The 13851-nt window shown below is 33.5% G+C and overlaps 1 protein-coding gene across 6 annotated transcripts in view; it reads left to right on the forward strand.

Moving 5' to 3' along the window:
- CSMD1 (CUB and Sushi multiple domains 1) overlaps positions 1–13851 on the forward strand; it is a 1231811-nt gene that overhangs the window by 934980 nt on the left and 282980 nt on the right. For all 6 annotated transcript variants that reach the window (XR_013928146.1, XM_080387724.1, XM_080387722.1 and 3 more), the window contains 3 exons: positions 3090–3206; positions 4601–4816; positions 7450–7638. Coding sequence is in view for 5 of the 6 variants with exons in the window: in XM_080387724.1 (XP_080243850.1) it covers positions 3090–3206; positions 4601–4816; positions 7450–7638 (522 nt within the window). In the remaining variant the exon portion in view is untranslated. The remainder of the gene's footprint in view (positions 1–3089; positions 3207–4600; positions 4817–7449; positions 7639–13851) is intronic.

A 13851-nucleotide genomic window follows, 5' to 3' on the forward strand; every position in this document is an offset into this window, starting at 1 on the left:
CTGTGTAATTAATTTTCTCAATATATTTTTGTTTTGAAATTTTGATTAGTTCATTAACTTTTTTGGCAGATATGCAATATGAAACTGTCTAGAGCTTTCATGAAACCTTTTTTTTGAATGCTGAACTATACTAGCAAATATTTCTGTGTTCTTCTTTAACATTGGAATTTTTGCTACATTATTTTTCTATGCACTACAGTATCAAGTCAGTTTTTTCAAGGAATGCTTGTATAGCTGCTAAAAAATCTCTCTGATAGAAACCACAGAAAATAAGATCCAAATGTAATTAAGTATTTCAAAAGGGAAAGAACACAGCATCTTTGAAAATTCTCCATAAGCTCCTTTTGTTAAACCTCTTGCTAAAACCTTTTATTTTCTTTCTTAGGGTTGCTAAATGATTACCTTTAAAAGCATGTTTGTCTTGATCACATTTCTTTCTCGTTAAGATATGACTGTGTTCTAAGGCACTGATGACAGTTCAGTATGTGAAGGGAAAAGATGCAGGCTCATACCAACAAAGGTTCTTGCTTTAGTGAATTACTTACATTAGTTAATTTCTAACTCCCTTTTAAAGTCCAAGGTTTTCATTGATTACAGTGGAATGTCAAAGGGTAAAGTTAGATCAGATTCAGCAAAGTATTTTAGTTTCTAACTCTGTTTTAAACGGATTTTGTTAAATCTGAATATTTACTCTCACTCAGGCTTCTAATTCTCACTACAACCTTCTGGCCCTATGCCCAAAACATAAAAGCTACCGAAAGATAAAAGCACTTAATCACTACAAAGCAAATTAATATGCAATTCAAGCCCACTCACCTTGTAAGCATTACAACTTGTTTCTCCTTTGCAGAGACAGAAGCAAACTATTGTTTTCAATTGCATTTTGTGATCAAATCTTAGACTATGTTCTTGCCACAGCTGATGAACCTTGGAGTATCACAAATCTTCCTATAAGCTGTATTGTAAAATAAACAAAGCATTTTTAGTATTCTTCCACTGGTTTTATGAGTTCCTTTTGCTTTTTTGCTTGGCTGCAATGGGTTGAAGAACAGTATTATACGAATCTTATCTTTGAATAGTATCCTTTTTCCATTTACTTTGTACTAAAATTTATGAATGTAATTTTGATATAGAACACCAATATTCAACTCTTTTTTCCATATGAATGTTGAACTACAGAAAGGTCTGGTTAATTTTCACTCACTGAAAAAGAGTCCTTATTTCCCAGGTCCATCATTCACTTGCAGCATAAGTGTATGATACAAAATTTCAAGCCTTTCTGAGCAGGGTCTCTAAGCAAGCAACATACAAGGGGTTATACTAATTTTCTTCTTTTTTCTTCACATATTCAGCTACATTGAATTAACTAGTCTAAAAAGATGAAATAAAACTCACATTTTTTTAGGTAGTCACCCAAATTTTTGGAATGTGACAGATTTAACTGAGTTTGAAAAGAGCATACTGCAGTCTCCTGCAGACTATTGAAATTCTCAAAATTTCAACTTCAGAAATTAAATCAGCAGAATAAATCCCTAAAAGAAAAGCGTGTTGCTTTGTTTCATGCCAACAAAAAAATAACCTGTACTTTGTGTACAGAGACACAGTGGTTAAAGTTCACTCTAAGTGATGTGTCATTCTCAAAAATCTATAATGTCAAGGTGAAGCATAAAAAAAATAGTTAAAGAAAGCTAAATAAAACCAGGTAATTTCTGTATTTTAAATATTAAACTTAAACCTGTGTAAATTATTAGTAAATATTTAATATCTGCTTGAAGGAATCTTTGACAGTCAAATATTTTTCTTCCTTCTGTGATGTTTGAAGAATAAGAGGGATTTTGAACAAATGTATACTATCATTCATTTCTGGCATTATGAACCTGATGTATGTAATTATTTTTTATTAAGAAATATTAACAACTATATATTTACTGTAGTTTTAGCTATGCATATTCTCATTCATCCTTATGTGCAGAAATACATATATACAGAGAAAACCAGGCTAGAAATATTTCCTTTCCATCTACTTATCTTTAAATACATATATAATATAAATTCAAAAAACATTTAAAACTTTAACAGCTTTTTCTAAGAAATGAAAAAATGTACTTTAGCTAAAATGCTAGCATGTATATATATATAAACATTTACATACAAGTGCTGCAGGTTTATTGAACATTTTTTCACATATATTTACCGTCTAGTTTATGGCAAAGTATATTGCTGTATGTAAGGAAGAAGACTAAAAGCATCTTAATGCTTTGTTGTGTTATTGTTAAATAAAAAAACCCCAAACAAACAACAACATAAAAAGGTGGACAGCAACAGATGAGTGAAATGCACAGCCATTCTGTATTTAAAAGACCAGTGACCAATTAGCATGCAAATCTTAAATTTTAATTAATTTGCCATGTAAAGTTGAGCAGCCTAGTTTAGCAAATTCTGGTATGCATAAAATGCTTTCTAGAATATTTATTGTGTCATTCAAAGTATTCAGTTCCAAATAAATTACTTACGATGTATCTGAATCTTTTAAAAGAGAGGAAGTTACTTTTTTCCCCTTGAACATCGTAGAAGAAATCAAATAGCTACACGTTTATTATTTTTTTAAAAATACATTGATTCTTAAATATTATTGTTTCATAGAAAATGAATTAAACATATACCTTTTAAAATAGATAGTACAAGAAAAGTAGCTGCAAGATATTTAATTTTTTAGTTAGTTCACAAAAAAATTAATCTTATTTTTTAGTACTATTACAATAGTGATTAATACTTGCAATATTCTGGAACAAAGTTTTGCTTGCTTTTGTATTCTGCTAACTAACAAGAGAAGCTGTACATGAAAAGTAAACTAATTTTCAAGGACTAATTTAAAAATAAATTGTCAAATTTTAATGTTATGTCTTTGGATGAATTAACTTCTTATTTAATGCCTGACCTTATTTTAAATTTTAAGAGTAGTTCAAAAAGTGAACTAATTTTTATTTTAATAAAACCAGGATTTCTGTATGACTTCTATTGGCTTTCCCCCCCCCCCCTCTTTTTTCCCTCTTTTTTTTTTTTTTTTTTTTTTTTTTTGTCTTGTAAAGCTTTATGTGGTGGATATATTCATGGGAAGAGTGGAACTGTTCTTTCTCCAGGTTTTCCTGATTTTTATCCAAACTCTTTAAACTGCACTTGGACTATTGAAGTGTCACATGGCAAGGGTAAGTATCTAATATAAATTGCATATGTACATGTAATTTCTACGTTTAAAAAATGCAAACACACATACACAATAGAATGTCTTTTATGAATTGAGTTAAATCAGTGTTTTCTGCTGTTCTGTTCAGGAAGAAGTATTATTTCCCAAAATCCCAAAATAAATATATTCAGATGTGTTGTTCTAATTTGTATTTATTTTGCAATAGAAATATTCTTCTAACAGTTACCAGAGGAAATGTGTTGTAGGCTCAAAAAAATAGGCAGAAATTAGAAGAGACTTAAATAGAGCTAAATTTTTTAGTGAAAACTGTCAGGTCCTTGTTGATAACTTTTCTCCATTACTAAGCATGAAGAAGATTTGACCTGTGTATTAGTAACCTTAGATTTCAGACTTAAGTCATTAGGACCAAAAATTATATATCTTTATGTTATATATACAATAGAGTAATATTTGGAAGCACAGTTAGGCTGACAGCTTATCTGTTAGGGTAATGTGTAAAAGAACTAAGGAAAAAAGCCTATGAAGTACTAATGATGCGTCACATACCTCTGAATTAAAGCATAATAAAAATATTCCTCAATCTCCATTCTATGACAAGAAGTCTGTTACATTTGATAGTCTGAGAAGTATATTGGAAGTTTCTACTGTTTAAAATCTTACAGACTGAATTTTTGTTTAAAACTTATATGTCATTTGAAATGTAAAATACGTGACAAGACTTTCTATGAAGAATGTTTATCCCCACAGTAAATAAATGTATTTGAAAACCTAACTATAATTCAAAATTTAATCAATTGCTGGACAGGTATTTGGCAATGGGAAAAATGATCATGACTTCAGTAAGGGACCGGTCCCAGAAAATATGAATCTGTATCTGTGGAAGACCGTACATAAAGCTTGTTTATGCTTTCTCCTGTTATAGGGGCACTTCCCTGAATTTTAGAGTAAAAAACAGAATTGTGTTGGAGAAAATGCAGAAACAAAACATGAATACAAAATTTTAGCCAATTACTGAAGCATGTCTCCTACTTTAATAGTAAGATCACGGTAGACATTATAAGTAAAAGAGGCATACAGGAACTTGCATAAAATCTATACAATACAAACTTAGAATTTTAGATTGCTGTATACAAATAACACTGAATGCCATCAGTCCTCTTATGGGAGCTATTGATTTACAGTGAGCTGGACAAACGTCCACACTGCACATATTGATTGGTTGTGCCCACGTGCTTTCTGCCATTTTTATTTTCTAAATTTCAGGTTTTGATTCCATGTGTGACTTTCTAATTCCCATATAATGTAAGATTTTTTTTCTGTATCATCTATATATAAAGAAAGAGAAAAACTTCCTAATAAAAACTTTTCTTTTTCCCCTTTTAAAAAATTTTAAAGGTGTACAGCTGGTTTTTCATACATTTCACCTTGAGAGCTCTCATGACTATTTGCTTATCACGGAAGATGGCAGCTTCACAGAACCAGTAGCCAGGTTAACTGGCTCAGTTTTACCCCCTACAATTAAAGCTGGCCTCTTTGGAAATTTTACTGCACAGCTTCGATTTATATCTGATTTTTCGATTTCTTATGAAGGCTTCAACATAACATTTTCAGGTAAGAAATGCCATTCTGCTAAATATCCAGAAACTGTTTCCAGAAACACGAAGCACCAGTAAAAAACCTCATTAGAAATTTTATAGTCTCTATCACAGAACACTGGCTAAGATTTAAAAAGGTGGCTAACAGATTGAGAACGATGTTGGTGATATGACTGTTTTAATGAGAATTTTTCCATGTTCACAGAGAAGCATCAGTGTGAAAAATAAGTTTGGAGGAAAACTGTGGGGTATAAAAATAAAAAGATAGAAGGTACTGCTTCAGAAGAAAGAACTAACTGGTACTGTTTTACTAAAGGAAGTATAGAAACTGTAAAAAAAAGCAGTATGCTTATTGTAAAAAAAGTAGTGTGCTACGTCAGGGTCACAGAGGCATCTAAATTGACAGATTTTGAAATAGAAAATGTATATATAAAAATAAAACAATATATTTTTAGCTGTTGATATATGAAAAAGTTCTGATACCTTTTTAAAATTCTTCAAGATAATTGAAAAACTCAATGCTTTTTATTTACAGTCAGGCTTCTAATACTAGATGACATATAAAATACATTTCTCAATAATTTTCTTTTTCTACCTCTATTACTGTAATATAGAATATTTACAGATCCGCATATGAATGAATCGGCCATTAGTTGAGATGGTCATGCACATGGATATTCTGTGGAAGAAGTACAGAAGGAACTCATATTTCAGACCCTCTTACATAATTTTTCAATGTTTTCTTAGGATCTGGCAATGTTTACAGATGAACATGCTATTTATGAATAATGTATCTAATTTAGCTTGCTTATTTTAAAAAGAAAAAACCCAACATCTCATTGATCAGAGCAATAGTGTCGGATTTACTTGTATCAAATGCTGAATTACATTTGTTCTTGATACTTTGGACTAACCAAGTCAGAGTTCAGCAGTTTTGCAAGTTTGGAATGTAAATATGAATATTAAATGATATCTCGGGTTTTATAAATAAATCGGGATTTATAAATAAATCAAGATGGTAATGGGCTAGGTAACTTGAAGATATCATTATGGATGCAGAGGAAAATTTGTAGAGTAACCAAATATGTGGATCACAGAAGTTTTCAAACACAAGCAAAGGTTTATGCCCTATCTACAACTGATATACACACAGATAGCCATCATGTTCCACCATTTATATTAAAAAGGTATTATTGAGAAGGATTATCAGGTACATTAATTTTATGACACAAATGGGCAAGTATCTTTTCTTCATTTCAAACAATCAGAGTATATTTCTTCATATTAAGAAGTACTTGGTGAGAAGACCTTAATCTGTTTTGAATGTCATCTAACACAGAAATTTGGCAGGAAAATTCCCAGGTGCCTAGAGTTCTGCCACTGGGTATCTCCATGCCCACCTCAGCCTTTATAGTGCTCAGCAGAGGTAGTAGGTCATGTGCTTTCAAAACTTAGAAGTTTTGCCAGCAGAAACTGGTATGGTTTGTAAATTCCTTCTACTATTTGGGACCTTCCCACAAGACAGGTGCTGTGGGGAAAGATTTTGCTATTTATTTTATTCAGTAAGTCAGCTGTTTAAATACTCATTCAGTAACTTTGGGTTAGTTTCTTCCCCTGATTAAATGGAGTTTCTTCCTTTAAGTGGCTTTGACCTTAACTTCTACTAACCTCTAAGGTAAATGTTTGAGAAAATAGCTTTTTTTTATCAGTTATCAGAAGTGTCTCTTTTCTAAGTTATCTCTTGGGTCAATTGAATCATATTGTGAAGAATATAAAATCAGACTTTTGGGGTTAGACATAAAGTTCATCTTTTTCAACATCTTTTCTTGAACAGTGGTCAGTAATGAATATCTAAAAAGAAAAATGCCCCCAAACCGGGACAAACATACAGTAATACTTCCTCAACGTACTCTGCGAGGATGACACTTTCTGAGTTCTATATAGCCCCTCTGTATGTAACAGCTCTGATTTTTTTCCCATTAATTTGTTCTGACTCCACCTGAATTATTCCTGATGCATAGTTATAAAAGAGACAATAAGAACACGCACCTGAGACTTTTTTTTAAAAGAAGTAAATTGTTTTCAGTTGGGTGGCACCTGTAGGATTTCTAAAAGGCATGCAAATAGAGATCACCTGATTAAAAGTATAGCTTTACTTAGGAAACTCAAGTGCATCTTTTGAAAATGTGGTCATATGTCTTTTCATTGACCTTACCCTTTGTTTGATATTTTGTCAGATTTTTCTTTATTACATAATGATTTTTTTAAAACTGTAAGTCTCACTTCTAAAGCTGTTCGGGATTTCAGATGAAATGAACCAAGAATTATATACAAAGGATGTAATTAAGCAAAATTACAGTAAAGAAATCACAGTGTAAGCTGGTCACAGCCCTTGAAATTAAGAAAATAAATATAGTCTGGATGGACTAAATAGATACACATTTACTGCATATATAGCCACCATAGACATACAGAAACAATACTGGCGTTTAGTAGAGAACTGAACTCTGAAATACATGTTTTCCAAGTGTTCCATACTGACACAATGCAACTAAGTTGGTAAGCTTCACACTATCACCACCACCTCCCCTCCCCGCTTCCCCATGGAAAACTTGTCCTGTTTATTTATATATGTTTTATTGTCTGCAGAATATGATCTGGAGCCATGCGATGATCCTGGTGTTCCTGCCTTCAGTAGACGCATTGGTTTTCATTTTGGTGTTGGAGATTACTTGATTTTTTCATGTTTTCCTGGATATCGCCTGGAAGGTGCTAATAAACTTACCTGCCTGGGAGGTGGCCGGCGTGTATGGAGTGCACCTCTGCCAAGGTGTGTGGGTAGGTGGTCACATGCTTTCATTTCATTCATCAAATCGTTAATAGCACATGGCATGTGTCAGAATACTGGGCAGAGAACAAAGTGCTTGGGTTGAAAGGATTGATCCCCAAGCTGTACAAACTTTAAAGTCAGCATGAGATCTAGGTAATGCATGTCTCTCTTATTTAGAGAAAAAAAAATAAGAAAGAGGAATAGAGTTGTGAGAGAAAATGTAAATCTAATTATTGAACTGTTATGTTTGCCATAATTAAGACATAAATTTCATCATTTTTCTTTCAGGCTAAAGAAAGCTTTAGAGCTTTTAGGTGAAAATAAACTTTTCTATAGATCCCTGGCTGGTTTTAAAGGTCTTTTTTTCATATTGTCTTATTATTCTTGTAACTCTTAACTGGTTTGGTTTTTTTTTTTTTTTTACAGTTTATAAACTATAAACTGTGTTACAACATTGTAAACTGTAACTTTGAAAATTAATGTCCTGTTGTTAAAAATCAGTAGCTATAAGCTCAAACTGAGTGAACAGTTCTTTTCTGGGAAAAGCTCTGTGCCTGAATTTTATAAGATTTGTACAGTTGCTCTATTTGATTTGTGAGATGGTTTTATCACTACCGTGTCAAATGAATCTGATCAGCTACTGTTGACATAATGCTTCTGAAATGTCAAATAGTTCCACAGACCTCTAAATGGATTTCCTTAAGAGGGTTCTTGTTTTAAATAAGATTTTATTTCATGAAGGGAGAAACTCAGCTTCAACTTTTTTCTTTTATTTGTTTTAAAGAGACGGATGTGTGTATCTGAAAGAAGTCGTACAACCTACATTGTATGTACATGTAAGATACACATATATAGTTTTAATGGAAAAAAAAAGTAAACTATTTCTAATTTTGTTTTAAAAACCTGGGGCTATTTAATCCATGATGAAATAAAGTTACAGATGAGAGAGAAACCAAAATCATATGGAGCTTTCCATTCTATTGGAAATTCTAGATTTAAGTCTTAGGCTATTTTCAGCTTGATGCATCTTAGAGGTATCACCGGCTTCTTTACACTGTCTATGAATGTTGGCTAAGTGCATACCATCCTATATCATAGTATCACAGAACCATAGAACAGTCCAGATTGCAAAGGATCTTGAAAGAGCAACTAGTCCAACCTTTTGTGTGAAAGGGAGCCTACATGACATTATGTAACACCCTGTCCAGTTGCATCTTGAAAACTACAGTGATGAGGCCTCTACCACTTCCTGAGATGGTTGTTCCGGTGACTGATTGTTCTCACTGTAAAAAAATTCTTTCTTGTATTGACAGCAACTTTTACTTGCTGCCTCTTGTCTTCTCCATGTGGCTCCTTGCAAAGGGAGAGACTCTGTCCTCTTTGTAGCTGCCCTTTCAGTACTGGAATATTGTGATGAGTCGTGTGTGTGTGTGTGTGTACCTCCTCCCCGAGCCTTCTCCAGGGAGAAGAGACCTAACTCCTTCAGTCCATATTGATTTCAAGTGTGCAAATTTCGCTAGAATAATATTCACATACTCACTTTGATCATCGCATTTTACTTCCCCTAATTGTAAGTGCTTTCCTCTATTCTGTGGCTGTCCATATGTATGAATGGAAAATTAGCTCTTTATTTCTCTGTTGTTGAAGAAAAGATGACTGTTAATTGTGCAGTCTTACAATTCTTAGTAATATGTTGTCTTTTAGCTTTGTCAAGGTATTGTTAAGCCATATCCATGTGTAATTAAAACTGAAAATAAACTCTTGCTACTGCATATTGCTTAACTGTTGCTCATTTTAAAAGTTCCTTAAGTAGCTGACTTTAATACAGTCAACATACTGTTTTATGTACATGTATAATTCATAGGAAACATAATGGAATGAATACAACTCATATTAATATAAAGCATTTGCTAAACAAATCACATATTTTGAGGACCGACAGAAGAAAGGCATGTTTTTTAGGAAGAAAATTGTCTCTACGTAGTAAAATTTCTATGAATGTTACTAATTTCTGTGAAGTAATATCAAAGGACAATATGATCATTTAAAAATATGATTCTGTATCTGACAGCCTAAAAAACCATAAACAAATATATAAAGGTTAACATACTTGTGTACTTAAATAACGGTAGTCTTTGTCTTAAAAAACTCAAACCACGAAACCACAAAAAAAACCCAAAAGACCCCCCAAACCCCAAACGCAATCCTAGAGGACTGTAAGATGACTAGATATTATGAAAAATTAATGAAAGACACAAAGTGGTATTAAAGTGACAGGTTACAAATTTGTTCTCTTAACTCCCCAGAGGAGAGCTGTGTCCCCTTCACCATCTGTCATGTATCAGGAATTTAACTGGTTCCAGTACTACAGGTTGTGAGCAGGGGCTGTCAGTCTGCAGGTATTTTATAGTGGATGAGATTCAGATTCAGCTCCAAACAACTGAGTTTGCAGTGGTGTTGCATACGTTTAGGTATCGGTTTTACAGAGATGAATCAGACTCCAGGCATCATTTAGATGCCTAAATAGAGGAGTTACTTGCATGTATGTATGTATATATGTGTGTATGTATTTATATGTAATCGGTTATTGATAAAATGGTCCCAGTTGGCCTGCTCATTCCTGTTGTCTTGCTGCAACATCTTTATTGCTCCTTTGTCATATACCTTGTTAGTAAATGTATGAAACCTTGTAGTCAAGAGGTCAGGTCCAGAGCTAAAGTACTTCTGTAATCCAGCACATACCATCTTTGATTACCTGCATTTATATTTTGTAGGAGCTACTTTGAATTCTCATTGCTATATAGCTGTGTGCTATTATTTCTCTATTTCAAATCTAATTTCTAATCTAACCCCTGAAAAGTGAAATGATACTGCCTTAAGTATATATGGAAAGATGGTCGGCTTTAGGAGGGCTTTCTGGGCAAGGGTTCATGGATTAGAGGTTGAAGGTATAAAATTCCAATATTGAAATCAATTGTAGCTTTGAGAAATGCACTTAGTGAATCCTTTGGACATTTGAGGTCTTCTCAAGGAGGATCTCTGCACCACATAAGCAGAACCTGCCTTTGTAGTATCATGATGCAGTTTACTCAAAATGGGGGCAAAATTACAACCACTTTTAATTTGACTAAATGTTCAGACAAATTCTAGACCTGTCATCACAACCCTACAAATACCTTTCCTTGTGGTAGGTGGTGTGTAAAAGCAATCTCAGCAATCCACTTTTCTAGAAGAGCCAGCTGGTTGCTGGAGTAAGAAATCCCTGTTCCTGCTCCTCTAGTTAAATTCTGAAAATGCCAAAGAATCACTAAATTGCCTTGTGAAAGAATACTTATGTATTTAAATGTATTTAGTATACAGTGAGTGAATATGTATAACTGTTATAACATTGAAAAAATAAGAAAATACTCTTCATCTTTAAATCATGAAGAATTAAAGTTGACAACACGCACTAAAAGTATAATCTGCCAATTTTATATGCACTTTAATGATGTAAGAAAACAAAAGCTAATATGCGTTCATTTCATGTAAGCTTTTTTTTTTCTCCCCAATATATTTTTTACTACCTTTAAAGTATTATTTTTTGGAAAGTTATCTTTGTCTGTTCCCAAGTTCATTAGCTATCTTTTTTATATAGGAGCTTAGAGATTTTTTTTAATTAGAGAAAACAAAACAACTATTATTTATTTATATTATTTAAAGAATTGAATAATTATTATGAAGCTCCATATATACTAAGAATTGTACTAGAATGATAAGCTATATAGTTGGTGTTGAAGGTTTTATTCAAAATTATCATCTTGTAAACCTCACTTTGTAAAATGTAAGGTTTTGTTTTATATTCTACATTTGCACATTTGAATATGTGCTCTACATATTGCTTATTTTTATTCATGTGTTATTTGTATATACATTTTGAACCATCATTTTTTACGGAACATTTATTTTTCACTTTTTTGCAGCCCACATTCATATGAACAAAGATGCTCGTCCACACAAAAGTCTCAAAAAGATATCATTTACATTAAAAATTAACATTAAGCAGTTATCTTGACCCTGGCTTTTTTAGTCCAAGACTCTGAGTCCCATAGGGACTGGATTATTGTAATTTTCACTGGCCTTCTCTCCATGCTCCCCTGAACTTCAAAGGCTGAGTGTCTGAGTGCCTGGATGTTGATTGGCTCTCAGAATAAGGCAGCATCCCTTCTCCTTCAGTGAGGACCCTTCTTTTCATGGCACAAAGACACCACCAAGTGTATCTGCAAAATCATGCAGACTTTCATAAACAGGTGTCCTTGTAAATCTGTGTGTCAACCTTTCACTCTTTTATCTTTTCAATTTAAATTATTTTAATATTTATCTCAGCCATGCACCTCAAGTGTTTATGCAATATTATTCCAGCTCATCACAGAGGTTTTAAAGACTCTACCTAGAATTTCCATTTAGGTCATCACTCCATTTCTAAATGTGTTGGATCCAGCTGGACCTTGCCCTCCTGACTAGAAAACAGCTTGTGCCTACAGCCACATACTTGCTAGTATTTGATGAAAAGTGTGGAGAAGATCCAGGCCCTTAGGGCTGACTCCCTTTGCACTTTTTAAAGAACAGACATGATCATTACCCAAGGTGGTGTCAAACTTCTCCTATCTCAGAATATGAAAATTCCCCCCTACATATCCCCACCCCCCACCCCCCCCACCCCAAGATGTGCTTCTCGTAGGGAAGCAACTCCCCTTAGCTGTCTGGTGAATTCTCCCTTTACATTGACATGATGTGGCTTTTCAGGAAGATGGCTTCCTTCCCCTTCTTTGTACCAACTGTAGAAGCACTGGGACTGTTGCCAATCTCCTCACAAATAATTTTGCATTCTACATTGAATTGTTCAAAAGAAAGGTAGTGAGGTCATCCATAAAGAAATCTCATTTCCTGTAAGAGCTTCCTCAAAAGCAGGCAGATAACAATGATGGCTTCCCTTTCAAATGTGCTAGTAGTTGAGATCTGCAGATGAGACACTTTAATCTCTTTTCACACAAGAGTACTAACTCTTTTCCACTTTTCTAGAGGCAGTGATTTCATTTGGAAGAGCTATCCTGTGGTCATTAGTTAACTAGTTGCTTACTCCAGCAAGTATCCTGCAGTAAGGGTTTTCTGCAGTTAGCCACAGTGTAAAGGACATAGTCTTTTGAAGGAAAAATAGAAAAAAAAAAAAACAAAACAAACCAAAAAGAAACAACAAACCAAAACTAGCTGGCTACTTTTATGTAACTGTTCTTTGAGATACGTTGTTTAAATATACATTCACAGTGTCCACTTTCGCTCCTCAAAATTTACTGTAACTGAGAGGAATGTGAGATTGAGGGGAACTGAGAGACAGTAACACTCTGCTGTCTTGTGTGATGCACAGAGTCATGGAATTAGAAGCACATTTCTATAGATAATGTCAAGACAGAAATACTCTCCTAGCAATCCTGGCACAGGGCTACCTGGAAAATAAAAGTGCACAGTGTCTTGAAGAAGAAATAACTGCTGCTGAAATAACCCATGTATTTAGGTTTGAGAATGCTGATATAGGCATCTGAGGTTTTACTGTTCTGAATCAGCTTGTTGCCTATAAGGTTGTTAACATTTCATCTGCCACATTGCTGTAATTGGCATGTTTGTCTGTGTGCTGTAGGTTTAATTTCCCAAATTTACTTCTGAATAATTTAATTATCATTTAAAATTACTGGGTTTGTGTTTGTTCGTATGCTTGTGTGTGGGTAAAAACCAAGCTACTTGAGTACAGACAAGCTTCTCCTGATTATCTTTTGTGTAGTTGAGATTTGAAAACAGAAAACAATTTCTTTCCCCTTCATTTCCCTTCCTCCTTTGTTGTTATTTAGGGTTGTTTTGGGGTTGGTTGTTTATTTTTGGTTTTGGTTTTGTTTTGTTATTATTGCTTCAATTATTATTCCACTGTTTTTAGATTTGTTTTTTCCAAAAACATGCATTTGATTACTAATTGTGGTTGTGATGGGTTACTGACACTATTTCTACATGTATAATTTATTCCCATAATGTCATTTGCTTTTACGTAGTTGCTAATGTAGACATACATTTATACTTATTTCATGGCTATGTGAACTAAATTGCCCAAGAGTGTGGATTACATATTCTTCTCACTTTCCTTCCAGCAACAGCTCTTTTTTCTCTACCTATAATCACAGAATTCTATTACAATT

This window comes from Falco punctatus, assembly GCF_963210335.1.
Source record: "Falco punctatus genome assembly, chromosome: 5".
Lineage (NCBI taxonomy): Eukaryota > Metazoa > Chordata > Aves > Falconiformes > Falconidae > Falco > Falco punctatus.